Source organism: Amblyomma maculatum, chromosome 1 (assembly GCF_055883805.1).
Source record: "Amblyomma maculatum isolate TAMU_Amacu chromosome 1, ASM5588380v1, whole genome shotgun sequence".
Lineage (NCBI taxonomy): Eukaryota > Metazoa > Arthropoda > Arachnida > Ixodida > Ixodidae > Amblyomma > Amblyomma maculatum.
The window spans coordinates 379,630,584-379,658,309 of NC_139344.1; the positions used below are offsets into that span (position 1 = coordinate 379,630,584).

The following is a 27,726-nucleotide window of genomic DNA, read 5'->3' on the forward strand; positions in this document are numbered from 1 at the left end:
ATGGAGCCTTCCGGGGCGTCTCGCGGCAGGGCTCGCAAAAGCAAGGCTGAGGTCACCACAGCCAGGAGAGCCCTGAGCGCGTGCCGCCCGGCGATTGAAGAGTGCTCCGATCTGCTTCAGCAGTTCCTTGTCGCTGCCCAACGGAAGATGCTGGCGACCCAGTCAGCGGAGGCCGCCAAGAACGCACTCCGCTCTTTGCGCTCGTCCAACATCCCGTCTGCTATCGTCACGCGACACGGGCTAAGTGTATGCGCCCCCGATCAAGCCTTGCGCGGCGCACCAGAAACAGAAAAGGCACAACCAGACACTGTAGTTCCCACTTCAGTGCACAACATGGCGTCCCAAGACGAAGACGCAGGTTCCGCAATGGATACTTCCGTGTTGCGCAAGAGGCGGCGTTCGCCCAGCCCCAGACGAAGCGACACTGACAGTCTAGAGGCAGCAGGTGGCAAGAAGGAGGCCCACCGGCCCCCTGATTCTGGCTCCTTCTCCCGCTTTACCCCACCGGAGGGACTTGCAGGCCCAGTAGAAGCCGCTCCAGTCATGGGCATATCCAGCACCCTGCCTGCTGGAGCGATGCCTTTGGTGCAGCAGGAGCGACCGGCAACCTCCAGCACCTGCTCCACGGCGGAGACCAGCACAGAACGGCAGCTGCCTAGCGCGTGTGCCCAGGCAGCAGTGGACCCCACCAACCTGGTGCCTTGGACAATCAAGACAACCAAGGCCCAGCGGCGCCGTCAGGCGGCCCTCCGTAGGGCTGCGTCGGCTGTGGTGGCCCCCACCGCGCTGCCACACAAGACGGTGCTTTTCCGCCCTGCAGTCCGAGGTACTGGGTTCACCAGAGAACAAGGCTGGGACCTGGCGGAGGAGCTTCATCCACGTTCTGGCGTGCTAGCAGTGCGCGTGAACACGCGTCGCAACGTAGTGGCCGTGGACGTGGCCGACGAGGGCAATTTCAATGCCCTCTTGGCCACAACGGTCATCCGTGGCCTGCCCGTGCGGGCCAAGGAACCAGCCCCGCTCAACGAGTGCAGCGGGCTGGTATTTGGTGTCGACACCCGCCGCACGGCCGAACAGCTCCTTGCAGCGGTGGACTCTGCTGTGACAGTGAAAGCGGCCTCATTGGACGGCAGCACCCTGAGGCTCAGGTTCGCCGCTACTGCCCCGCCGCCACATATATCCATCCACGGCCGGGTCTTGCCGGTCCGACCATGTCGTCCTCGCCCACTACAGTGTGCTCGGTGTTTTAGCCTGGCCCACGCAACCGAAGCCTGTCTCGCCATGGAGCGTTGTGCCCGTTGCGGCGGGCCACATCCAAGTGCGGAATGTGCCAGAGCCAAGCCACGGTGCTCAAACTGTGGAGGCCGCCATGCTGCCACGAATCCAGTCTGCCCTGCGTGGCAGAGAGAGAGGCACGTGGCCACTATCCTCGCGACGTCAGAAGTGCCCCTCTCCCGGCGGGCCGTTCGCGCGGTTGTCTGTGAGGGAACTACTCCTTCGGGTGGCCAGAAGCACCAGCGTGCTCCCAGCTATGCGCAAATGGCCTCCCGTGGCGTGCACCAGCGCCCGCCCCAGCAGCCCCGACAGGACCAGGGACCGCGCCAGCAGCAGGGGCGTCAGCAGCGGCCATGCCAGCAGCAACGCCAGCAGCACCCCGGGGGCTCCCAGACCACAGCTCGCACCGCACAACCCATTTTCGGTGCGGGCAACATCCACACCACCTCTCCGGACGAGCGAGATAAAAAGATCGAGCAGCTGATGGCTGCAATTCGCGTCCTCGCCCGGTATATCCCGGAGGACTCTCCCGACAGGCGCGTCTGCTTAGAAGCAGCAGGCGCCTCCTTACAGGATGTCCAACATCATGGCTAGTCGCCGGACACCTCCCCGAATTCCTTCCATCCTGCAGTGGAACGTACGTTCTCTTGCCGCGCGCTATTCAGAGCTGCGCTTACGAGTGTCTAACGAGTCTCCTGAGGTTGTAGCGCTGCAGGAGACGTACGTTCGTGCACAAGAGGGGGACCCTCAAATGCGGCTGCCCGGCTACGTCGGATACCACTCCCCGACAACCTGTGAGGAGGTTACATATGCTGCAGTGCCGTGCAGTGATCCCCAGCACAAACCAGGGAAATCTCGGTGCGCGGTTTATGTGCGGCGCGATGTCCAACATGTCCTCGTTGACTCGGCGGCGGCGACGAGTGATGTGCAGGAGTGTGTTGTTGTTACAGTCCGCATACGTGGTGTGGACACGTCTGTGGCTAGTGTTTACGTGCGTCCAGCTGTGCAGTGGAATGCCCAGTGGTTCAGTGCAGTCTCTTCGTGTTGTGCCACCCGACAAATCATCCTCGGAGATTTCAATGCCCATCATTGTGCGTGGGGAAGTGCCCGAAACACCGCGCGAGGAGACGACCTACACGCCATGGTAACACAGCTGGGACTCACACCGCTGAACACCGGCGAGCCTACCTTCCGGCGACGCGGCACACCCGGCTCCTGCATAGACGTCGCGTTCGCGTCCAGCGGCATCGAGGCGACCTGGAATCGCGCACCATCACTTTGGGGCTCTGATCACTTCTCTATCCTCATTGAGCCCACTGCCAAGGAAGCTCGCGCCACGCGCACTTACTCCATTGTCAACTGGAACCGCTTCCGCAGCGAAGTAGAAGCCGCAGCTACGTCCGGCGCGGATTTCTTCTCCAGTCTCGTCCGTAGCGCGTTCGCAGCCACTCGCCGCGTAGAGGTTCGGGCAGGGCAACCAACGCCCGACAACAAGCTGCTCGACCTGAGACAAAAACGCGACAAAGCTGAGCGACGAGCACGGCGGACGGACCGACCAACTGACTGGACAGTATACAATCGGCTGGACGCAGCAGCGAGGCGGCATTCCAACAAACTCTACCGCCGGCAGTGGGCATCGCTCTGCAGGAAGATGGAGGAGGACTGTAGCTCGCGGCGGCTCTTTACCACCCTGCGACGCATCACAACGCCACAAGCGAACCCGCAGCCGCTGGCCGCTCTCGCCATCTCTAGCGGCCTTAGCTACGAGGAGCTAGCTGAGCGGTTCGCGGACCGCTTTGCGCCGCAAAGCCCCGTGAACGCAGGCAGCCAAACTTCACCTCTGAGTCCCGGAGACAGAGCCAGCGCTCCTACCCCTGGTGACCCTTGTGATGCCCTCTTCACAGTGACAGAGCTCAACAATGCGCTACAGCGCTGCCACCGTCGCTCGGCGCCAGGGCCGGATGGGGTGACCTACCAGATGCTGCGCAACCTGGACGCAGATCAACGGCTGGTTCTCCTGCAGCAGATCAACCTAGTGTGGGAACGCGGGACCCTCCCGGAGGACTGGCGCACGGCAGTCGTCTGCCCCATCCTCAAGCCAGGACGCCCACCAACCCAGCTCGCGGGATACCGTCCAGTGGCGCTAACATCTGCGGCTGGTAAGCTCATGGAACACATGGCTTTACATCGCCTTAACGAGCAGGCTGCGGCGGCGGATTTGTTTGATGAGCGGCAGACGGGCTTTCGCGGAATGCGGTGCACTGCGGATTCCATCTCCGATGTTGTCAGCGCGCTCGAGCACGCGAAGGCAGTGAGGCAGGTTGCGTTGCTTCTACTGCTGGACGTGTCGGGCGCGTTTGATAACGTCTGCCGCGCTCCCATTCTCGCGACGCTTGAGAGGGCTGGCGTGGGCGGACGCTTGCTACAATACATTCGGAGCTTTTTCCAGGCGCGCCCCATGCGCGTTCGCGTGGGGGGTGCTCTCTCGGCGCCTCGCCCGGTCGGGCTAGGCGTGCCGCAGGGCTCTGTCCTGTCACCTTTTCTGTTCAATGTGGCGATGTCGGTGGTGCCGGGCTGCCTGCCTGCAGGTTGCCGGCATCATGTGTACATCTCCATATACGCAGATGACATTGCTCTGTGGTGCCTGGGACCGCCGGGCGAGACAGCACGGGTGCGCGCGTGCCTGCAGGCAGCTCTGACGGCGGTGAGCGACTGTTTGCGCGGCCTAGGTCTCTCGCTCAGCGCGGACAAATCCGTCGCAATGGCCTGTGTTCCGAGCTCGCGCAAACGACCACCGCCGCTCACACTGGACGGGACCCTCTTGCCGTGGCGACGTTCGGTGCGGTACCTGGGGTTGGACATAGACCAGCGCCTTTCCTTCCGACCCGCGGCGATCAAGGCCTGCCTGCAGATGAAGAGAACCACCGCCGCCGTACACAGGCTTACTGCTCGAGGCCAGGGCATCTCCCAGCAAGCAGCGTTACGGCTGTACAACTCCGCGGCTCTGGGGGCAATACTCTACGCGCTACCGCTCGTCACACTTCGCAAACCATGCTGGAAGAAGCTAGAGGTCGAGCATCGCAAGGCGCTCCGCATTTGCCTCGGTCTTCCTCAGAACTCTCAATGCGCAGCTACTTTGGCCGAGGCAGGTGCGTGGCCTTTACAACTTCAGGCCACGCGGCGGGCGCTCCGACACATCGATCGCCTACAGCGCGCAAAGGACGGCGGCCCGCTATTACATCGGTTGCGACATCATCGCCACTCACGCATGGGAGCGGCGCTGCTCGAGTACGAGCAGCTCACCAATGCAACGCCCCCCTACGACCTCTTCTCGCCCTGGCCCGCTGCTACGGAGGTTCAGCGAGAGATTGTGGGAATCGCGGGGAAACGCACCACACCGCCCTGTGCAGTGCAGCAGCTGACCAGAGCCGTCATCTACGAGGAACTCCAACACCACCTCCTCGTTTACACCGACGGCTCCGTGGCCAGAGACAGTTGCTCGCTAGCAGCGGCGGCTACCATCTCCGCCCTGCAACTGCACAGACAGCTGCACCTGTCATACCTGGGTTCTTCCACCACGGCGGAGCTGCTGGGCCTACGCCTAGGCCTGGATCTACTGCTTGAACTGACTCCGCCGCCACCCAGGTGTGCCGTGCTATGTGACTCCCGCGCTGCCCTCAGCCGCCTTCGAACCACCGGCCGGGGAACTCCGCTGCTGTGCCAGATTCGCGCACGTCTCAAGCACTTGGCGGAGCGTGGCTGCGCTATACGGGCACAGTGGATCCCCGGGCACTGCGGCATAGAGGGAAACGAACGTGCCGACGAGCTCGCGACCGCAGCACATGAACTCCCTCCTAGCGACGAGCAACTCGCTTTGGAGGATGTGCGTGCGGTAATCGACGATCACCTCCGGACGCAGCACCCCGACCCACGCATCGCAAGAGGTGAGCGCATTCACAGTGTCAGCGGCCGCTCGCTGACTCGGCTGCAACGCGCGATGATCCTCCGTGCACGCATTGGATGTGTGTGGCCTGGGGAACGACGGATGCGCCACGGACTTGCCAATAGTGACGTGTGTGACGGCTGTGGCGAGGTAGAAACTCTCGAACATCTTCTACTGCGCTGCACCGCGCTAGCCGAACCACGACGTGAGTTGCTGGCGGCTTACAGAGCGCAGGGGGTAATCCCGGACAGCGTAGCTGTGCTCCTGTGGCCGCCGGGCTGTGCGCGCGCCCGCGAGCGAGCTCACGTGAGCTTGTGTGAGTACATCGAACAGGCGGGCTTGATGACCCGCCTATTTCACCTCGCCAGATAGTGCGCGCTGGGACTGAACGCTCCACGTGTGCTATTTCCCACAATAACGGCTGATCGCCCACGACAGCCGTCAGTGTTTTGTACAGTGTGCAAGTGCGTGCGTAGTGAACAGTTGCCTGGACGTGGAGCTATTGCGGAGGCCCGCCCGACGTGCCGAGTACTCAGTGACCTAAGACATTTGCGGGTGGGCCTCATGCAAACTACTGTATACTGTACCATAGTGTATATATTTCTTTTATTTTTACCTACTCTTTTCTTTCTCCCTATCACTCACCTCTTTGATTTCCTCTACCTTCTCCTCGCTATCCCTTTATTTCCGCCGCCCCAGTTCAGGTGCTTCAGATATAAGATAGCAGATACCGGGGCTGGCAAACATCTTTTCTTTCCTTTTGTACATACAATAAATAACCACTACAACAACAACTCTTTCTTGTTATAAAATGTCGTACCTTCGCCCGCACAAAATTTTATACGATCGACAGTTGTTTTGTTATAAGCTTCGAATGACATTTGCATGAGCCCTGAAAAGAAGGACAGAGTAGGCTCATCGTGGTGAAAGTAGTAGACTGAGCTATATCTCGCGTTGATAGGTAAGATGACACATTTTAAATCAGCCTGTCAGACAGCAGTTTGTCTCAGTGTTACCCGCCTGGGCGAAGCGTGTGGAATAGAGGTAATATGGGGGGGAATCTAGTAAGCCGAAAAGAGATTCTTGGGGCGGATCGGCATTATACTGTGGCCGTTAAGCCGCAGCACTGGGAAAAGTAGTCGAAGGAAGCTTCGTTCTCAGCAATAAATATTATGCCCAATAATGAGCGCTTGAGAAAAAAAATGTTTTCATTGAACACCTGATTCTCACCGCTTTATACAATATATAAATGCTTTAAAAACAAGCCAATTTATTTTCGGCACTTTAAATCCTTTTGTAGGCCTCGATTATATCCAATTCCCAAAGGCCATCACCACACAAATTTCACATTTACGCTTGTAGAGAGAATTGCGAGGTGCAACGAGGCCTGACGCTAACAATATTAGCCATTTTTATTACGCGATAATAATTAAAAAAACAGTAATACGTTTTTACTTTACATGGGCAGCAACAGTCATGTGGCCTTGGTACTTAAGCTGAAAGCAGAATAAAGCCTGTACTGCAGTACAAAAAATGAACGAAATTTAAAAAATTAACTCAGATTGACATTAGATTCGATGTAATTGACGACGAACATGTCCTGCATAGCACATCACACAAAAAAAAACTGTCAACCAAAGAAAGGAACAAACAACAGTCATTGACTATGATGGTGCAAAAATATACAGACTATGCCAAATGGCAATGAATATGTAGTCCTTAAATTAGATGTTCAAATTGCAGTCAAATAGAATCGAGAATAACAATCAAAGAACGTGGTACAGTCAGAGAGAAGTATACAGTTTAAGTTAAAATATCAATGGTAGTAAAATACAGTTAAGGAGATATAGACAGAATTAAATAGGAGAAAAAGCGCGAGTGAAGTAAATACAAAACTCTTGAAACTTGCAGTTATATGCTCAGAACATGATGCTTTGAACATCCAATATCAAAGAAGAGACCGAGCTTCGGAACATATCATGGTGACAAAAACAGTTTAAAACATTTGCATTCTTTCCAGAGGGGCGATTGGGAATGCAAAATCAGAAAACCTTGAAGCGGTCTAAATTTTCTCACACTCGTTTACGATCTCGCAGCAGGATACACTCTAGGAGCTGAGGGCACGTAATTTGGCCATAAAGGTTATACAAGAAAATCATATCAGTCCTGACACGACGACATTTAAGAGAAGGAAGGTGCGGCGAGTTACTCCGCGTGGAGCGAGAGGTGAACCTTGTGTAGGAAAAATGATGTACTCTGTCGACTTCTTCACTGTTCGATTTACACGCACCGTTCCAAACAACATACACATACTCCAAAAACGACAAGAATACGGGCAAGTACAGCTTCAGCATTGCAAGTGGGGTACGGAGCTCTATCGAAAGCATGCAGATGAAGCCGAGTGTGCGCCTAGCCTGCAGAGAAATGCGTTTGCGATGACAAAGGAAGCTAAAGGTGTGGTCAAAAATACATCGTGATAATTAATTTCTTCAACCCTGGCCAACTGCATTGATTTCACAGAATAAGGGTAGAGAAGGCTGTTCGCTTTACGAGAATTGTTTAATATTTGTTGTTAGCAGTGCTAAACAGTGTAAACATCCGCTAAATTTAGTAATAAAACCTGCAGTATGGCAACAGTGATTACAATGACTACGAATCATGACTATGACTATGGATCATGAATATGCCTAACGTTTCTATACATTCTACACATTGCAGTATCACGAGCATCAGCTCATTTCAAGTGTGAATCGAACCCGCGGGGAAACTTGTTTCCCGAGTTGAGACATGCTGCTTCTGGGATATGCAGACAAGCTCGGCAGGTTTGGTTAAAGCGGGCTATACGTGAATCCTGCAAATTTGAGGTTGTTCTTATTACGATCTTCCTGTCGGGCATGCTTCCGCAAAGTTGCAGTATAGGCTGTTGACATGGCCGGACACTGGTCGGTCAGATTAATCTCGTGCCATGGACACTGCGCTGCCGGTTTTTGCACTAATCAGGGCCATTTTGTTGGCAGCTCGCTGGGCTATAAGGTATAGTGTGTGCACAAACATTACATATAGTCACGACTCATAACCATGATTCATAACACAGAGTCATTATTATGTTTTCGCATTTTCATGCACTCGTAAGGAGACTTAGATGTATGAGCCAAATTTTATTTGCTATTAACAAGCCTTGAACATTCACACAAGCCTACACGTAAAAGAGAGTCGATTACAAGTTAGTCATCAGCAGATTGCTGACGTACTCTGGAATGCTCAAAGCGTAGAATGAAATCCATTCAATTATAGTTAATCATGAAGAAGAGACTAATATAAGGCGAGATTTGAAAACGACATGTAATCTTTCTGTATAAAATCTGTGCACATACGACTTATGCTTATCACATGCTCTTACTGACACCCTAAGTTTGTACGCGATGAAGTTCTTGTACTTACTATAACACTCTGGCAAAAACTTGCTTTGCAACACAGCAACACTTTCGTGCCTGTTGCTGCACAGCAAAACTTTTATCGCGGTCTTTTTTATTTAATCAGCGTGCGGGGAAAAAATCAAGAGGCCTCGAACAGAAGGTCGTCACTGTGAGCACGTGCGAAGAGTTCGGCTTGCTCACTTCGTGCGTGGGTCTAGTAAAAAAGAACCTTCAATAAATATTATCCTTGATGAAGTCTGTGCACGGCATTTACAAAGGTGCTTTTTTCTTTTTTTTGCTGAAGGCAAAAAGGGAAATGAAACAACGCAGCTGACAGAGCTCGTTGCTCTCGCAAAAACTTCTTTTCCTTAATGGATACAGCAGCTGGAAACCCAGCCGCTCTATACAAACGGCGAACATCGGCGAATACCTACATTCCCTTTTGCTGCGCGACAACATTCTGCAGCTCGGTGGAAATCATGGAGCTCAACAAAGAGGAGTCTGTAAAAAACGGGCAGTGCTGTACAGCCGAGGGGAATCTGCCTTCGGTGAGGCAGACAAGCGGCCTTGTCTCACAGAGCGAGCTTCGCCGAGGGTCGGTGCTTTCGGTGACGGAATCTTGGCACTGGCTTCGAGGTAACTTGTGGGTTCTTCCCCTGACGTTCACTCACATATGGCTGTCGGCAGCGCAATCCCTGCTTCAACCTTTCTTCCCGCCTTTGGTGAGCAGTCTTTTGTTTTTTTGCAATGTCGCGCCTCCACATGTAGACAACCTCGACAGCATCGCATATGTTCGCCGTTTATTTGTGATAAGCTTCAAAACTCACACGGCGTCAGCATGATGCTTGCAATGAGATATAACATAGGATAGTCGTTTTGAAATGAGCTGTTGGTGTTAATCTTACGCCGGCAGTTGAGAAGAAACATGCATCGAGTCGGGCTGAGCTGTCTTAAATTACAAACAAAACTCCCAGTGCTACCCGAACCGGTGAGGCACGTGCAATATAGGTATACGGAATCCAAGTAAACGCGAAAGAAACTGGAGGCATGAGTGATAATTGGTGCTATAGTCATTGGAATGTGATACAGAGAAAAGCCACAGGAGGAAACTGCTGTTACTTGGCATAAATAAACAGCAGAACGATGAACTTTGCAGTAAGAATTAACTTTCTTCGTCGAATGCCTGTCTCTCATTGTGTCAGATAAGCGATAGATGCTTAGAAACGCATTTTCTAAAGATGAGCAATTTAATTATTTTAGCGAGCCTTAATTATAATACCCCAACCTTGCCAAGGCTATCGCCAACTGAAATTTCGAATTTTATATTTACGCTCATTGCGGAAGGAGCGAAGTCAAGCGATGCACAGCGCATTGTCAGATGTTTTTGGTGGCTCTCTCGCTTTCCATCCTTTTCTCATGCAAAAAAAAAATTAAAATAAAATATAAGGGGCACTCAAGCTTTATCTTGGTAAGCGCGATAGCACTTTAGGCCATCCCTCTTCATTCTACAAATTGTTAACAATGTTGGTAAATTTGGTTTTGGGAGAAAGGGAGGCTAATTATGTGTCTCACTTCCTGATGCTCACCTACGCCGGCGGCATACAAACGGCGGCACATATATAGGCGGTGCAAATCCTTCACAAAATAGCCTTCAACATGACAAGCAGGTGAATGCTAAATTGAAAGTAAACGGTATAACATCGCTCTGGATGCTGGAAATAGCGGGATGAAAAATCACGTGATGTCATAAGGAGAATCATACATTCTCAGTGGCCTATTAGACTGCCAGTCAATATCCGCAGTATATACACGTGAATGCTACTAATAGACGTTAACCCAGTCTTAAATCTACCTCTTAATCCGCGTCTTATTCGATCTCAAACTTTCGCAATCACAGCACATAAGCCGTCTAGAACGCCCTCCACGACTTTTTATCCTTCACGGTACAGCTCAAGGTTCGCTATGATGTCAGACCACTACCACGCAGTTATTTGTATTTGCTTTGTGCACGCACTCGAGCGCAGCTTTTGGGACTGTGCCCGAGCAATATCACTCGCATGCCGAGCTTCACTATAAGTCATGTGTAAAGCACCAGGGACGTATATGTAACAACTCTGTATGCAACAGTTTCGCATCAGTGGCAGCGACAGAAACACTGCGCCCATGAAGCCACTGGAAACGTCGCGCACGATGCGCCAACGAGTTGCCCAAGAATGCATCAGCGCCGACACATATTCACACAAAACAATGCAGCAAAATCCTCAAAAACAACTTAGCCGCACGGCTGGCACGCGTAGTAGAGGCTAGAGACAGCAACAGGAGCAAATAAGTCTCCGATTCCTACGAACACAGTTCGTACATTACAGCGCACTATTTCGCGACCGAAAATAATTTATTGTGCGAACAGGGCTTAGCTTTGAGCGCGTCAGTGTCACCATCTTGCGGCAACAAACCCTCCTGCAAATTTTATATCTTTAGATCTTAATCGCAATCAAGTAAAACAGCATGCAGCTGTGAATGTTTCATAGCCTAAATGAAGTTTCCCTCATACCGCAAATCCCCATTTCAGGCATTTAATTTATGGAGCAGCTTGGAAACACGGTCAGTATATAAAAACGTATGACAATTTTGGTTGCTGAAGTGCACTGAGACTCCGCAAAAATCACCTTTCGGCAAATTTTACCCTTCCGTATACCTTAAATGGGTAATTTGTTTCTCAGAACCGCGCAACTTCTCATAGCATCACCACTGCCATCGTTTGGCGCTAATATTGTGCGCATGATATAGACCGAGCTTCATCACATTACTGTCTTACAGAGGAGCAAAAACGAGCGGTAGGATGAGAATGGATATATTAACTGCTCGTATGACGTCTTCACACTGAACTTATGTTCTTGTGACCAGTTTGAGAAATGCTTTCATTACTTTCTTTTAGGCCGCAGCAAAAGGAATTCCAGCCTGGAAATATGGCTTCACATTTTCGGCTTTCAAGGTCGCCATGCTGCTTGGCTCAATCCTGTCACAAAAGCTGGTGCGAGTTTTGGGTTTCTACTTTTTCTTTGTTAATAACGAACCGCTTGCCTTTCAAGGCGAGCAAAATGTGCAGGCTGTGAAATGTGACTCTCATTATTCAGTTCAAAAATCCCTTGTCCTCCTAACAAGCACACTAACTTTTGTCCTAGGCTTTAGTAAGACTGAGTCTGTGAGGTACTAGAAAAGTGTGCATTTTCTGTTTTTGTTCATACCAGAGCAAACGACACACCTAGCTGCATGTTTGTTGTCAAGCAAATGCCCCAAACGAAGTGCAGCCGGAACAACTTTTTCGGAGCCCTCCACTACGGCGTCTCTCATAGCCTGAGTCGCTTTGCGACGTTAAACACCGCAAACCAGATACTTTTACAGGATTTCCAACAGATGATATGCGAAAGTCTTTGGGGGTCTGGAAGCACCGCGCTTTTGTTTGGCCGCTGTATTGTTTGGACAGAGCTGGTGTATTATCCGCTCTGCGTGCTTCCTGGATATTGCTGAAGTTCTCTTGAATGTCATGATAGTTTCAACGCAACTTGTTCTGACCTCATATTACCAACCACAGACCTTTCTTGTAACTAAGCAAGTAGCAGCGAGCCCGATCATGATTACTTCTTGCGTTCTTTTTTTTTTTTTCATCGTCTGCTGAACATTTTTATTGTATAAAAAAACGTTGTCTAGATGCTCTACATTCGATATTCATCCAAACAGTGCGCATTATCAGCACTGTTTTGTTCTTAAGCGAACGAAATGTGGATTCCTGTGTATTGCAGTTATGTTTAAAGCTTTGTACTGAACTAAAGTAGCTATGTCGCAGTGTAAACTTTCCTGCGCACCACTATTAGCACCTGCTTGCATCGCAGCAAAACCCCACACACTGTAGGACAGCTACACTGTCATTGCCCTATCCTATCAATACAATATGCTTGAAGAGCTGCGAATTTTATCCACGCATTCATAACCACCTGATATAGTGCTCGGCGCAGTTTCCAATGCCGATTCGGGAAAAGACGCGCTCAGACAAAGTATCCTATTAGCAGTGGATATTTTGTTGAAGCTATTAGAAGCAAAGACGGCCCATGCAGGAACTATTTCTTCAATACTCCAATTTAGCAAAATTTTCCCGGCCACCACTTGCGTCAAAAAAGGAGTGCTATGCTTAGAAAAACGGTTTAGAGTCGGTTTTCTGTGCCCAATATACGAGGTTCAACGGTGTGGACCGCGCGAAATTCGTTGCTTTCGCGGCTTCCATCACTTCGCTGGCTCTCTTGAGAGCTGGGCAAAGAGTGAATGGGTCTGTCGCGGAGCAAGCGTTTGCCACTTGTGACCCGTACAATAAGATCAACTGAATGGAGAACGTTGTGGATGTCGTGTTTTTTGTAACACTGCGTTTCATATTCTAGAAGCTCTTTTTTGCAAATTTGCATTTCCTAAAAATCGTGGAATATTTCTCGAAAAAAAAAAAAAAAAAAAAAGAAGCTTCTTACATCAGCTTCTATATCTTATGTACAAGCCCAAGGACACATCAACGAGTGTAATGCAGGCGCGGTTTCAGTTATGTGGCACTTTGCGTAGACCGCACGATCATTTCACTGCAGCAAGTATTTTTAAATATACTCTACAACGTTAAAAGTTGAACTTCACATGTAGACATTTAGGCAATATTTTTTGCAATGCTGCGTTTGAGTGCATCTATACGGTGCAGGTCAAAGGCTATATAGATGGAGTTCACAGAGTGCGCATGGTCACAGATGCTAAAAATTTAAAATCCTCTAACAATGTTGTCTATGTTAGGTGAATAAGTTTGCATAGGTTATTTCGCCATTCAGTGAGGTGTATACGTCGATGAGAACAGGTCAAACCGACTTGCGCCGTGGGATAGTCGATAAATGTAGAATCGCAGAATTACCCTTAACGATTTCTGAGGTATTAGAGAAGAAAACGAAAGTTGATAACTGGTGGGCGCACCCTTCCACATACCTCGCACTGACGTTGGCAGTCATTCAAACGCTCTACCTGAAATAAAAATGTTTCGAATGCAGTCAGGACAACTTCTCCATACAAAACTGGGACAAAAGAATTCAGGCGAGTGATAAACGTGTGAAAAGCCTCGAGTGTTCACACTGCCATCTGCTTTAATTGCGTAGAGAGTGTCTAATTATTCCCTTTCTTTTTCACAATATTGCAGATAGCATGCACGTCCACGAAGACTGTGTACTTTTTTGGACTGACTGGGTTCTTCCTGGCCTGCATAAGCTTGTCGTGAGTAGTACAGCGGCCGTACGTTCCTCTATATGAATTCGTGAGGCACATTACTTGTCATACGATAATAAAATATGGTGCTTGCTGCACGACTTTTCAAAGCTGCAGCTAGGGACACAAATAGGCGGTGAGTTCACGACGCATTCTGACGTAACTGAACTAATCCTTTCAGTAACATTCAACGTATTAACGCTTTATATTAAGTCATCCATGTTTCCTGTCGTCATTCATGAGTGATCCTATCCTGTTCTATCACGAGGAGCATCGTGTAAGACAGTCACTGATTCACCCGAGGCGTCTACATCCACAGGTCGCAGCAGGAACACAGCGTAAAACTTAAGCGACATTAGGAATGATGTAGTACCATTCTAAATTGACTGTCATCAATGCCGCATCAAAAAAATTGCGATACTTGCGAACAAAGTGTTTTTATTAGCACAGCCCACTGCGGAATTTGTGAGCTCTGTGCGATTTTGTTTAATGTTAAATTTTTGAGAATGTGTAGTACATAACTTTTAACATTTACTGAGCGCGTAAAGCGCAACTTCAAGCGCTCCGTATTTTTCGATCAAACTTATTACCACATCATTCTATTCTTCATCCTTTGCTCTTTCTGTCTCTTCAAAACCATTATTATGTAATCATTGCTTTGAACTTCTAAAGTACATAATACCTCAGTTATTTGTCACCCAAAGTAGCGAGAGAGAGACATTTACAACGTTTGCCGTATGTCAATACGAAATTTAACTAATCTGCTTGAAATTTGACTTGTTGTGCTTCCAGCCTGCTCTACTGGTGTCCTACTGCAGATACACTCTTAGGAGGATCGATAGCGGCAGCATTTATGGCAGGCTTCATGATAGGCCTATATCTTGTCACTCTCTATGGCACATGTACGGCCACATTCCTGCACAACACTGGAGTAATCATTGTAAGTCTACGTTTTCTATTCAATTTCATTTATATCGCATCTCTGGCGACCAGATAAACTTAAAAGATCCATAGCGTTTTACCCCACTTTCTGCGCCAAACCAACTTTAGAGTGTTTTTTCGCTATCATACTTGATAGGCACAGAAATCACTGTGCAGCAACTTCTGAATGCTCGAAAGGGCCAGGGTCTCAGCAGAACATATAACATATTCTTGTCTTATCCGCATAGCCTAACCTACACTCTCAGTAATGAGTTTCTTTTTGGGAAATAGAGTTGTGCACATAACGCCCAGGTCCTCCCAATTGTTTATACCGGGATTGCATAGAGACAAGTTTTGCATTGTCATTAAAAGGCAAAAGTGTATAACAAGCATGTTCCATAAATGGGGCGAAACAACTGCAGAGTGAAAAAAAGACAGCATAATGAGGTGCAAGATCGCCAATAAGGAATAGATCTTGGGCAAAATTACTCTATGGGAATAGCTAGCTTTTTTTCATTATTTTTATGACCTGCGCTGTGAAAACTCAGAGCACCGAGTTCAGTCTTCGGTATACTTTAAATGCCAGGAAGCAAAAAGAAATTCACATGCTGGAATATGAATCTTTCCGATATTTTCGGTCCAACAGATGCACTGGTACAACAACCCTGAGACACTTATATAAGGCTAGTTTTAAAGCTGAACGCAAAGACGCCCCCTGCTATCACACGGTCAGTAGGTCTGAGAAGCGCAGATTTTTCTACACGTAAACTTTACGGTACAGTATTAATCACAACGCGTTTATAGCAAGTAAGTCAAGAATTGAATTTAGAAGAGTGCGGCATCAAAATTAGTAAGAATTCTTTAGAAAGCCCAGATTTTATGACGGCACTGGACTGCTAAGCAACTAAGGATCCAATTAGCACGGTATAATTTAAGATTTAAACTAAACCAGAACCAGTGGTATTATGTTTTATGAGTAAAACTAAAACTTTGACATCGGTAAGAAACAATTGGCGGCATAATCCGTGCTGCGCCTAGATTATTCCACTGCAGGAATGCATGTATAGCTGGCACATGTTCTGCTGGCATAAACAAAGTACAGATTATAGAGAAAATTAGTTTTAATCACACGTCTGCTTCTGTGCTGTCGCTCAAGACAGCGAGTAGCTGCATGCGGTACCTGTAGTAAAAAGACTATTCACAGTTAGTACTTCGCCTGATAGTACATTGAAGTAACGCTTACTACGATAACACACGAGAATTTCTGAAATCCTCTGATAGTACCTGTGCCACGTCGAGAGGTCCATCTGCTTTTGTTGATGGCGCCGTAATTAACAGTAGGAGCTCAAAATGAAGCCATTAAATATTGCTGCACTTAATTCCGTTTTATTACGTTTCTTAGGCAACATTAGGCGCTACTGACCTTTTAGATTTGTAGACGGTCAGGTGTCCTTTAGGTAATTTGTCAATAACCTTCTCTTTACAAACTGCTTAAAATAGGGCAGGCGATGACCCCACATGCGAAACGCGAGAGTTAGAGAGCTTGGTGGACGCGAATTATGCGTAGAGTATTTGGCGGCTATCTCACAGAACTGAATAACGGCTCATCTGGAGGGCGAACAACTGGGAGCTATCTTTAAGTTTTGGGCTTGCATTCGCGACAGCGCACAGCGCTATAGAAAGGCTAAATGATGTAGTAATGTTATACGCGACGGTAACAGGTGAGAGTAGATCAGGGCACAAACCCTCCACTAGTCGAATTAAAACAGAGAATGTAGTGTGAAGGAAAGCTAATTTAAAAAGAAATTAAACGTGGCAGGCACCAACCGAGTGTCAGCTGTACGGATAACAATAGGAAACGTGTGAGGATAAGATGCTTCCAACTGGGAGCTGCGATCGGATCAATTTAGAATCAATACCATCAATAGGGAGATGCTCCTGTTCTGCTGTAGACTTCCCTAAGCTAATAATGATTACACCAAACTACCTCTTTCTGTCGCGCATTCAGGAACGAATGCTTATGTAAAGGTATAAGATGAACAGAAGGGCCCTTATAAGTATCGTAAAACAATTCTACGCTTAGCCGCACAATTCCTATAACTGCACCTTTAGGTAAGGATCTCATAGGTAAGGGTCTGATTCACGTCGGTGAAAGGGCTTACTATATGAAGCATTTGCACTAGCCTTAGCGGAGAACATATTGCGGTTCCTGAACGTTTAGAATTTTCATGGGCCTGACATGCAGAGCAAGGTGATCCTTCAGATATCCCACAACAGGTTACACAAAGTTGCTAAGCTTGTTCTTGTTATGCTGACGCAATGTGAACGGTTATCAATCGCCTTTAAAGCGCGAAAGATTATAAAGATATTTTTATTTACCGCGATAACAGAGAACAAGATTATTTTATATGATCAACGCTTAAAAGCTACGTGGTCACCTAAATATGTCTTCTACTTTTCTTTTTAAAGGCGATAATGGACAGCATGTTCGGAATTGGTAGCATGCTCGGTTCAGTAATCGGAGGTGCGCTCATTGACGTGAGTATTTTTTTGTAATTGCTTGTTTAAATGAACTTCTTTTCAAAGATTCAATCGCAAAAAGAAGTGGTGCACTTGCAACATAGAGATTCCGAATCTCATCGGACACGTTGTCATTTTGTTAATTGAAATTACTGAACATTTGAAGAAAGTATTTCCACGGCATTTGGGGCAAATTAATTTCGAATCGACGAAGCGCTGTGGAGCCATGCGAGAATTCAAATGCCTTCTAAACACGGTTATGCTCGTGGGCTGAGCACTAGAAACGCCATTTTTCCAAATCTTGGTGAGAATACAAGTAAACAGTAACTATTTATTCGTGAAAACAAATATTTGCTCGGATAATTAAGGGACAACCTATTTCAGTTCAGATAAAATAGCGCACGTAATACAGAATATTTTTCATAACTTTTTGTGGTTCTTGTTGCGGTGCTGCATAGCGGCATTGATGCTGATTTTCGTTCTCTAATATTAATAAAGCGAAAGCCTTACTTGCATATGTTTGCGAAAACATGTCCGCAGAACGTGGAAGAAAGCACAGAAGTGAAATGTAGCGTGTGATATGATGTTACAATAAGACGATATTAGTAGTCATGAGTGTTTATGAAGGACAAATGGCGCATAAATGTCATGTCATGCCTAGTCATCTCATGTGAAGGATTATAGTTTAGTCACGAATTGTAGTCACTTGTCGTGAGTCCGTCAGATAGGAGATCTAAGTGCATGACTAAGGAGTCCATGACTCATGTAAGTCAGCCATTATCAGACTAGTGTCTAGTCATGACACTCAAAAGTGTCGAGTCATGACACTGTTGGAGCTATTGAAGAGCAGCCAACGCACATGCTTTCGCATTTTTCTAATGCAGATCTCTACATTGCTTTCCAAGTTTTTTTTCTGGCTTTACCTTCCTCACAGCCAGGCTTCAGATGAGCAATAGCTGCCCGCTGCAAAGCAAACTTCCAGCTCTTACTAACTGCATACCTTGTAGCGTCATCTATAGTGACAAAACAGCTGATACCTCTAACGTGCAAGGTAGGTGAACATAAAACAAAAAAACTCGACAACAGCCGTGCTGCAGCAGTATAACGATGAATGTTAAAATGCCGAAGTTTCAATTGTTTCAGTTCAGTAATCGATACCAAAGGTTTCCACTATATTTAGAAACTCTATATTTCTTTATATGTTCATACGTAAAAAAATCAAAAGTCATTCATCTAAAGGCAACGTGCCATCGTATAAACTTACAACAAATGTCGTTAATTTCTAGAAACACTAAGTTTGCTTAGGCCCCAACTTTACTTCCGTTTACAATAGTGCAGGGCTGAGGGCGAGAAACGTTGCTCAATACAGAATTGCATCGAACGTTTGTTTTAGTATACGAAAGCGCTATTTCACGAGGTGATCAATATGAACTGAGGTTTGTGTAAAACTTGTCCTTGAAGTGATCTTGTCAGCTTGGCAAGCAAGATCAAATCAACAGCCATAGAAGAAGAAACAAAAGAGCTGATTATGACCAAGGCATTTTTTTTTAGCAAGAAATTCGGAACCTCGTAGCTATCGCCGAAGCCCATCAGCACGCGAGTTTTTAAGCAACCTTGAACACGAGCAAGGATGTCACGACGAATCTGCATTCAGAGGTACGTGCAGAAACTGCAAAGTGGACGCCCGCGGAATGATGCAACGCCAGTTGCGGGAGTGCCCTGGTTACCACATCAGAAGAAAATGCGCTCCAGACTATGGACAAAATACTGTGCTTAAAATACTCCGAGAAACAGCGCTTGGGCCTGATCTATGCGAGTTTGCACAATCCCTATGAGAGTTTGCACAAGATCCAGGCAGGCTTTGGCGCCTAAATATGATCGAGCTCCCTGTCTCTACTCACCTTCTCCGGTGAATAGGTCTTCGTTCCGGCTCCTTAAAATAATGACCACTCACTCACTCACTCACTCACTCACTCACTCACTCACTCACTCACTCACTCACTCACTCACTCACTCACTCACTCACTCACTCACTCACTGCCACTCTCTCGCCCCGTGCTTCCATCTCATCGTCTTTTCCAACCACTAAATATAACCAAAAATATGCGCCCACAAAGTCAAACACATGCTTTCGCCAGTCTACTTGCTTAACTGCATTAAGAAATAATTTTATACCGAAATCTTTGCGAGCACCATTGATTGATAGAGCTGTCAGCGTGCTGCCATTTCACCGTTCCAGTACCAGTACACGGTACCAAGAGCCAGCTGTTCGTCTGCAGCAGTATACGAAGAGATCGGGCGCGTGTGGAAAGAGATAAATGCCGCCTCGGTGTCTCTGTTGTCTGACGAGCGAGCGGCGCGTATCTGCGAGGAGTAAAATGACTCGAATCTCCTAGCGGCTGGTAGGTTGACGCCGACACCTCGCTTCTTCACCATGTTCTTTCAGACCGTGGCGTTTTTTTCACGTGCGGCGGCGCGTCCCCTACCATCACAAAGCAGGGTCGACATGCGTGATGTTTTGATGAAATGTGTGCGACCTTAGGTAGAGCCTCGATTCAATCGGCAAAGCGACAGCATTCTCTTAAGTCCGGTTCGAACGATCACGAGAGGTCATGCCAGCTGTATAGGGTGCAATGTAAAGAGGATCCTATGTCCTTTGCGGCTTTGTTGCTGCTTTCGCATTATCAGATCTAAACAGTCTCAAATATCTCTTCAAACCTATTTTCATAACTAGTGGTGCTGTTCGAGCTCCTGCTGAAATGTTATTACCGGTTCCAGCTATGGGCGTTTCCTTTGCCGTACTATGTGTTTGGAGCTCTTCTGATGTCTATGGTGCCATACTTCACAGTGAAGGGAACGGCTCCGCAAGTGCGTTTGGCAGGTGAGTTTTTGTCCTAGTCCCAAATAACTATAGCTCTCTCACCTCACTAGCAATGAGGCGCACTTTTCAACCGAATTTGTATTGTGGGCGTTCTGACCGTATTTCGTGCGAGCAGAGGGCAGTGCACAGGGGTGCGAGATTTAAGGCAACTGCAGAATTTTTTCAGACTTCTGAAATTTTACTCAAACTTTCACAGAAAGTCCTCCCTAGTGTTTTGGTATTCTGTGCCGAACTTTTAAACGCCTCGAATAAATATCGGAGGGCAATAAATTTTAGTTTCCAGTTTCGTGGCTTCAAAGCTTCAAATGGGGAGATTTTTACGGGCCATCTTAGGAGTGTGTCGTAGCTGGATGCATGGCCTATTCGTTTTACCATTGCTGCATGATGAAATTTTGAGCTTACTTTAGGCCATGCCAGGCAAGTGGAGACAACAGTCGCCAGTTTAGCTAATCAACGAGCACTCGATAGGTTTGTGGCCGTATCCATGACATCATACGTTGGCATGCCGTGACGACCCAGGTTGGTCGAAACTCACCTTAGTTCTCGGTTTCTTGGTTTTTGCTCCTTTTAAGTAGTCTTATTTGATGTTCTGGAAATCAGATTTTGTATCAGAGAGAGGGAACGTTAAAGAATGCGATGTGCTTATAATTTCAAAGCATTAAAAAAAGGCACGGAAGTTTCTTTTAAGAGAAAGTAAAGAAAGCGAAGTGATGTATTGCAAAAGTGGCCTATAGCGGGACTGCGAGGAACTAGTAATCGCGCCAGAGAAAACCAATAGGCTCTAGATCGAAAGGAAGAGAGGAGGGACGCAACAGTACCACTTCTAGCGAGGCGCGATATTGGAAAGCTGCAATTAAAAGGCGAATATTGTAAATGACATTTAAAAATATATTAGGCAACCAAATTTGATCATACGCTGACAAGCAGGGTCACGTGAACGATCGCCTGATATATTTTCCTTATACGTAGGCTGTAGATATCAACTGTTTTCTCAAACGTTCATTGCGTGCTACTGAAGAGGATTGCATAGTTTCCTATGAAGGAAGAGTGTTGCATACGCTACATGTCTTTTGGCTACAAAAATATTTTAAAGTTTGATGGGAAGGACGAATATTGTTATGCGCTGCAGCCCTTGCAATACGACCAAATCACTTGGCACTTCTTTTAGTTAAAGCAAGGGTATAATACTTAAAATTTGATTTGATTGGGCCAATGCGGTTGTCCAATTGAGGTTGGTATAACATCCTCAACATTTACATATGTCGCATATTTGCTAAAAATTCGCTTATTGTAATGCTGTATGTAATTTCAGAACCAGCTCATACGAAGGACGCCAAAGTGTCGGCCAGATACTACAGGCTGCTGATTAACCCTCGTTTCATGATCAACATGGGCTCTATGACGCTCACCTTCGTAATGTTCGGATTTAACGAACCCACCTTAGAGCCCTACGTCCGACAGGTATAATGTATCTTTCGAAATATCCTCGCTACGCAGTTTTTATAAATGTTAAACGAGAAGCAGAATTAAGTAAAAAGCAAAAATAAATTACGCAGTGCGGCTACAAGCGATGTATAGAAGCGCAATCTTACTTGCGACGAGAATGGCAAAGAAAGCGCCTTGATATCATTTTACTGACAGGCAAAAGCAATAAAGAGAAACTGTGGTGGTATTTCCAAGTTGCCGCCTTAGCGGAAATTTCTAGACACCTTGAACGAGTTCTTCGTTCGGACTCTATTAGTGACAGCCACGAGGCAGCAGAACGTTTATTGCTGGGAAACAAGTTTTTTCATGCAATAATGTCATAGTAAGATGAATCCGAATGTAATTTCCACTTGTTTTCCATTTTCAAAGACGGAAGCAGTGTCCTTCAGTTGAGATTGTTAACGTTGTTCATACAATGTATAATGCCTACTAATAAAAACGCGCATTTTTTGTAACTTTCGCAGTTTAACGTCTTTTCACCCCCCCCTCTTGCTCCCTTTTCTATGCCACGAAGAGCATTTCTAAGGAAGCACCAAAGCCAAATACAAAGGAATGTGCTATAGGGGAACTGAAATGGATATAATAAATGAATATGCTGTATAGTGACGTCGGTGTACAATTTAAGGATGCAGTTGTAATTTGAACTCTATTTATTTTCTCTCCCCTTCTGCCAGTTTAACCTGAGCAGCACGGGAGTCGGCGCAATTTTCATGGCCACATTCGCATCCTACACAGTCGGCGCCATTGTAGCTGGAGTATTCTGTCAGCTAAAGGTTTGTGAAACATTTTATTACTGAGGAGCGGGAATTTCTCTTCGTACTTAGGCTCTAGTCCTCATATATTTTACTATTATTAAACGTATTAAAATATTTCGAATCACACCAACGGTAACACCAGAGAAACCACAGACATTCTGACCCGCCCTTTGATCCGAAAGCTTTCTTTTTTTTTTTTTTTTACGTGACGTCAATTCCTAAAGTTTAATGTTTATTGCCTGCCGCACTTAGAGCTATCTGAATCACTTATGTGCTGTCACTGAAATGCCAGTTAGTGACCTTACCTATATAAGCTCTAACCGCCAGGAATAGCATTCCTTTGCTGTCTGATTCCCGCAGATTGCTATGCGTAGTTGCGCGGCACGTTTCCGTTTACGCAGAATAGCCGGCGTCGGCCTTGTCTTAGCTTTAACTCAAAAGTCCGGATGAAGCAAGAAAAGCAACGTCTTGCAGGCCAATGGAATCGAACTCGGTTCATACATGCTCTTGACTCCATGTCAAAATTATGAAGCAACCGCTGTTTTGCAGCTCTTCCGGTGCTGTCATGCCATTTCTCTTTCCATCAAGCATTCATCTGCTAATCAAGTGTGGGGCTAATTTGCTATAACGATTCGAACCAACGACACATGTACCTTTGAATTTATGTCATTAAATGACCACTTAAATGCTACTTACGGTAATATGCTAATGCAAGAAATCCACAGAAGTGGTCTTTGTGAGAATTCGACCCAAATTTGCAAGATTTTCACGGAGCCTATAATCTAAAACCTATTTTTGAAAAGTGCTCCTAGTGACTGCTCGTAACTGATTTGGGTGAGACATCCCCGCGCGCCACGCGCTACCTTCCCATTGAAGTCATAGTGGCTGGGCGCTCCCGCTGATTAGACGTGACGGTAGCTTTAAATATTTTTGCGTTGCACAGATCGCACACGTTTTCTGATTATATTAAGTAGTTTTTCATGCGTTCTTTAACTCCAAGTAAGGTGTTCACCAATATTTAGATAGATACTGCTCCTTCCTTTCCTTAAAGACCAGCTCAACAAAAGAAATAACATATAAAAAACACGGAACGATAAGGCGGCAAAAAAGCGTCTAATCTCAATGCAAAGCATCATCGTCCTGATAATTTTCCTTACACTGTGCAAAAGCAAAACGTTTTTTGAGCAACAAAACGCTTCCGAACTCAACTGCAGCAACTTATCAGCGCCCTTACTTTTTTTTTTTTTTCTTCAGCAAGACGCATTCTTCCAATTCGTCGGTGCCTCCGTGTCTGCTATAGCATACTTCCTTGTCGGCCCTGCTCCATTCCTTCCATATTCTCCGTGAGTACCTGACCGGCGAAAGAAATCTGAGATATAGTGGGAACATTAAGTGAAAGGAATACTCCGCGTTATGACAAAGACGTCTTATAATATAAAATTGGAGTACGTGGGAAATATTAACACTGCCCCTTATTTTCTTCAGTAGCCAGCGAAAACGCTCTACTTGCACTTGTAATGTTCTTGCGCTTACTGACACAAAATAAATTTCTTCACACCCCGTGCACATTTCGGGGGGTTTATTCGTGCTTTTCAGTAAGTCTGTTGTTTCCTTGTGACAGGATGAATGAGAAAATAGGCACCCCGCAGTAGGGATGAAGTGGTTACTGCGCTCAACTACTCTGCCATATGATTCGGGATTCAATCCCGGCCGCGGCTGCCGCTTTTCGATGGAGGAAAAAGCAAGGTGCCCGTGCGCTGTGCGATGTCAGAGCATTTTAAAGAACCCAAGGCGGTCGAAATTTCCGGAGTCCTCCATTACGGCGTCTCTCACAGACTGAGCCGCTTTGGGACGTTAAACCCCACAAACCAAGTCAGACCAGAATAGGCTGCGCCACAATCGAGGCGCCCTAGAATTATTTCATAAAAGAAGAATACAGAAGGCATGCGAGATGAAAAGAATAGAGTGAAAAAGTATCTTCAGCTACACTGAAAAAGGCCTAGTCTGCAATATTTTCCATGTTGCGTCCACTTTCAGAACGCTTTGGCTGATTTATTTGTCCCAAGTCTGCGTCGGCTTCTCATGCGCTGTACTTTTCACATGTTCGTATTACAACGCCTACACCGTCGCATTGTAAGTGAGCTTCCCTATATGTTGGTTTAAGTGCGTTCAGAAAAAGGCAAATATATAAGAGAGATCAAATTTTTTATTGCAGGGATTGCGGCCATCCTGTAACAATTAGAACAAGTGAATTCGTTTCAAGCTGCATATTTGTATTCCAAATGCTCGGGTGAGTACGTCGGGCCATTATGATAAACTCAGCAAATGGAGGAGGCAGATCTGAGATTTAGGTACCAATCACGACCACAAACTAACAAAATTGATTATTTCCTATACCATTATTTGCAATGATAGCATTGCGTTAGAAAGCGCGGGTCAATATTTCAATAAAGATCCACGGGGTAATCGATCTTGAAATGCCGCCAGTGGTCGTTTGTCTGCTGAATTTAGCGTAAGCGCCTTGGTGCCAGATGTATTCGTGCATCGCTCCAGACAAATTCATTCGTTTTCTTTGCACAAAGGATTTAAGCAAACCGCCCCTGTCTTAAGTACGTACATACAATCATTTGCAGTACCGAGTTGCAAATTTCATATCACTGTATTATCCCTTTATATATGCATTACCACTTAGAACATTTTTTAGGGGAACCTAAGAGCGTTTTGCTTTGTAAATAAATAATCAATTACTTGCAGCTACATCAATGCGTGTGACCGCAAGTTAAGTCTCTAATCTGTATCTTTTCAGCGCAATCATCACGCCTCCGATAGCTGGTTACACTGTTGAAGCTGTCGGATTTAGAAATGGAACCATGGTCATGTTCGCGATTCTTCTTGCATGGGTAAGTTCAATGCCGATTTGTAAATAGCCAAGAACGAGATCAGCAACGTGGTCGAAATTACCGTGCATCCTTGCTGTTTCGTAGCTGTATATATTTCCTTGGATAATCACTTGTGAATGACTTGTGGTTTTCCCATCTTCTTTACCTAATATTACAGAATGCGACAGTGAAAATATTATAATGTCGCGCCTTCGAGTAGGTGGTAAAACATTTTTAGCAGTCAGATCAGTAGGAACCAGCAGTCTGGCCCCTATCCGCTTTAGCAAGAAGCCCTTTTATGCCGCCAAGTTTTGCTGGCGCGTCGCTGATCACAATTAAAGATAAACATCCTCTGCATGCGGAACAAAATAAAACAATTAATTGCTAGGTCGCATGTGTGTACTTTTGTTCGACAGGAAATGTGCAAGGACACCTCGTTCCCAGCGTGGGAGCTTTGCGGGGATATTATTGTAAAGCCGAGTGAAACCTGCAGCTATGAGACAGTCACCAAGCCAAGAACATCTGCGAGAGTCAAATATGATTTTTCATTCTTCTTGGTTCCGACTGCCACTACCTTCTTTTATAACAGGAAAAGGGCAATTCCAGTTGACTGAATGGAAGCGCCGACCCTTAGGAATTGTTTTAATCTGCTTCTTTGCGGATAAAAGCATTGGGCGGAACTTCGCGATTTAAGGTGACACTGTGCATAAGCTTACAAAGCCCAATTTTGCAACTCAGAACAGCTGATTTGTTTTTTCATTGCAGAAAAAGAGGCGAATAACGATTTTTAAGAATAAATGGGATTCAAGTAAATATTAATATTAGTACAATGTCCATTTAAAAAGATATCGTGGTTTAAGCACACAGCAGATTGCCTATTGCAGTGCGTATGTTTTCTAATATTTTGCAGGTGCCGTTCACTTTCGGGCTCTGGATCTACATAGTGTGCAGAAAGAAGAATAAACAGGCTGCCTAACCTGCAAGCATGGATGTAGTGCCCTCATGTTGACACGCCCCACCGATAACCTTCATATCAGCGGCTCATCTTCCGGGCTATGGTCCGGATGAATTACAAGGCAGTATCTCCTATAAAGCAGACGCGAAAGGCAGTGACACGTTCAGGAACGTGAACTAATATGCAATAGTATCGAAAAAGGCCCCTCGCAAAATTTCAATTAAAACGCTTCTCAAAAAATACTAGGCTGTTTCATCTTTAAACTTATTTATTTCATACTTTTTCAGAAATGAAGCACTCGACCAAAGATGCAATTAGTATAGTTTATGTGTATACATTCAAATCTACTAAGAAGGAATATTGCTGTTCCCATCTTTCTGCTTAGTTCCTGCACGTAAGAGATATCTCTGCGCCCCCTAATAAGGGTGCTGCCCTAAGGGAAACACATTCCCTTTCTAGCGCTGTCTTTCAGTGTCCATTGGCGATGCAGCCATATCTTTCCCCCTGCCCCTCCTACGTTGGCTACCTGTAACTAGCTGGAGTCAAACCGAACTGGCGACCAGCTGCCACTGGCGCTCCATGGCAACGATTTTGTCTAGCATTGTCTGTAGTTATTTATTATTGTGATTTTCAATTTTTCTTAACATAAATAAAACAATTCTTGAATGTCAGGGAGAAACCTTCTCCGTCGCCGACCACAGTGAGATGGAGCACTTTTACTCGCTTGATGGATGACTAACATGAAGTCCTCATCACGCCCTCTAAGCCTAATTAAACTCATCGACTACGGAGGATCGACTGCAGCTGACGCAAGTACCGGACACGTGGCGCGCACCTCGTCCGGCATTTGCGCGACTGAATTTGCACGTACGATGGTGGTCGAAGACGGCCAACTACGGATTCACCGGGAGAACAACCCCTTCCCCGTAAGCACGCAAGGCGAGACGCGTCCACTCAAACAAGACGCTGATGAAATTAAGAATCGGTGATCAGACCTACAAGATGAACGCGTGCGCACTCCCACTGGCGACTCAGGAAGAGGAATCATTTTAATTCCCAAATCTACGAGACGGACGACAAAATATTTGCGAAATTTTGTAAACGCAACCTAAAACTGAACGTCGTCCGCGGTCGCAGAATTGGCAACTCCAGACCCATCGTCGTCACGCTAACCGGAACCGAGTTACTCCTTTGAATCTGTTACATCGCCTAGGAACTGGGCTTCTATTCCTGCCACGACCACGTGTAAGTGTGGTACAACTGCAGAAGCACGGGACATCGCACAGAGGAATGCTCGAAACAAAGAAGCTTGGGTCGCAAATTTGGGACGGAACAACCAGCCACACCCGAAGAAGTGAAGCCTCCGTGAACGCTTTACCAGTAAAATAAAACGTTGATAGATTTGTTCTATATAGT

The 27,726-nt window shown here is 46.7% G+C and overlaps 1 protein-coding gene across 1 annotated transcript; it reads left to right on the plus strand.

Annotated features, from left to right (window-relative positions):
* LOC146208343 (MFS-type transporter SLC18B1-like) lies at positions 1-26,331 on the plus strand. The gene is made up of 15 exons (XM_084578397.1): positions 1-603; positions 8,759-8,838; positions 9,101-9,363; positions 11,577-11,665; positions 13,850-13,923; positions 14,707-14,854; positions 17,305-17,373; positions 20,134-20,236; positions 21,549-21,697; positions 22,396-22,494; positions 23,731-23,819; positions 24,514-24,609; positions 24,692-24,766; positions 25,283-25,376; positions 26,266-26,331. The coding sequence occupies exons 1-15, from the start codon at positions 1-3 to the stop codon at positions 26,329-26,331; spliced, it is 2,097 nt and encodes a 698-aa protein (XP_084434523.1).
* Positions 26,332-27,726: the final 1,395 nt, after the last annotated feature.

Bases quoted from the DNA above. Each gene is read 5' to 3' on its own strand.
- LOC146208343 (XM_084578397.1), top strand. From the start codon at position 1: ATGGAGCCTTCCGGGGCGTCTCGCGGCAGGGCTCGCAAAAGCAAGGCT. The intron at 23,820-24,513 runs GTGAGTACCTGA...GTCCACTTTCAG, and splicing joins CCATTCCTTCCATATTCTCC to AACGCTTTGGCTGATTTATT. The intron at 24,610-24,691 runs GTAAGTGAGCTT...TTTTTATTGCAG, and splicing joins AACGCCTACACCGTCGCATT to GGATTGCGGCCATCCTGTAA.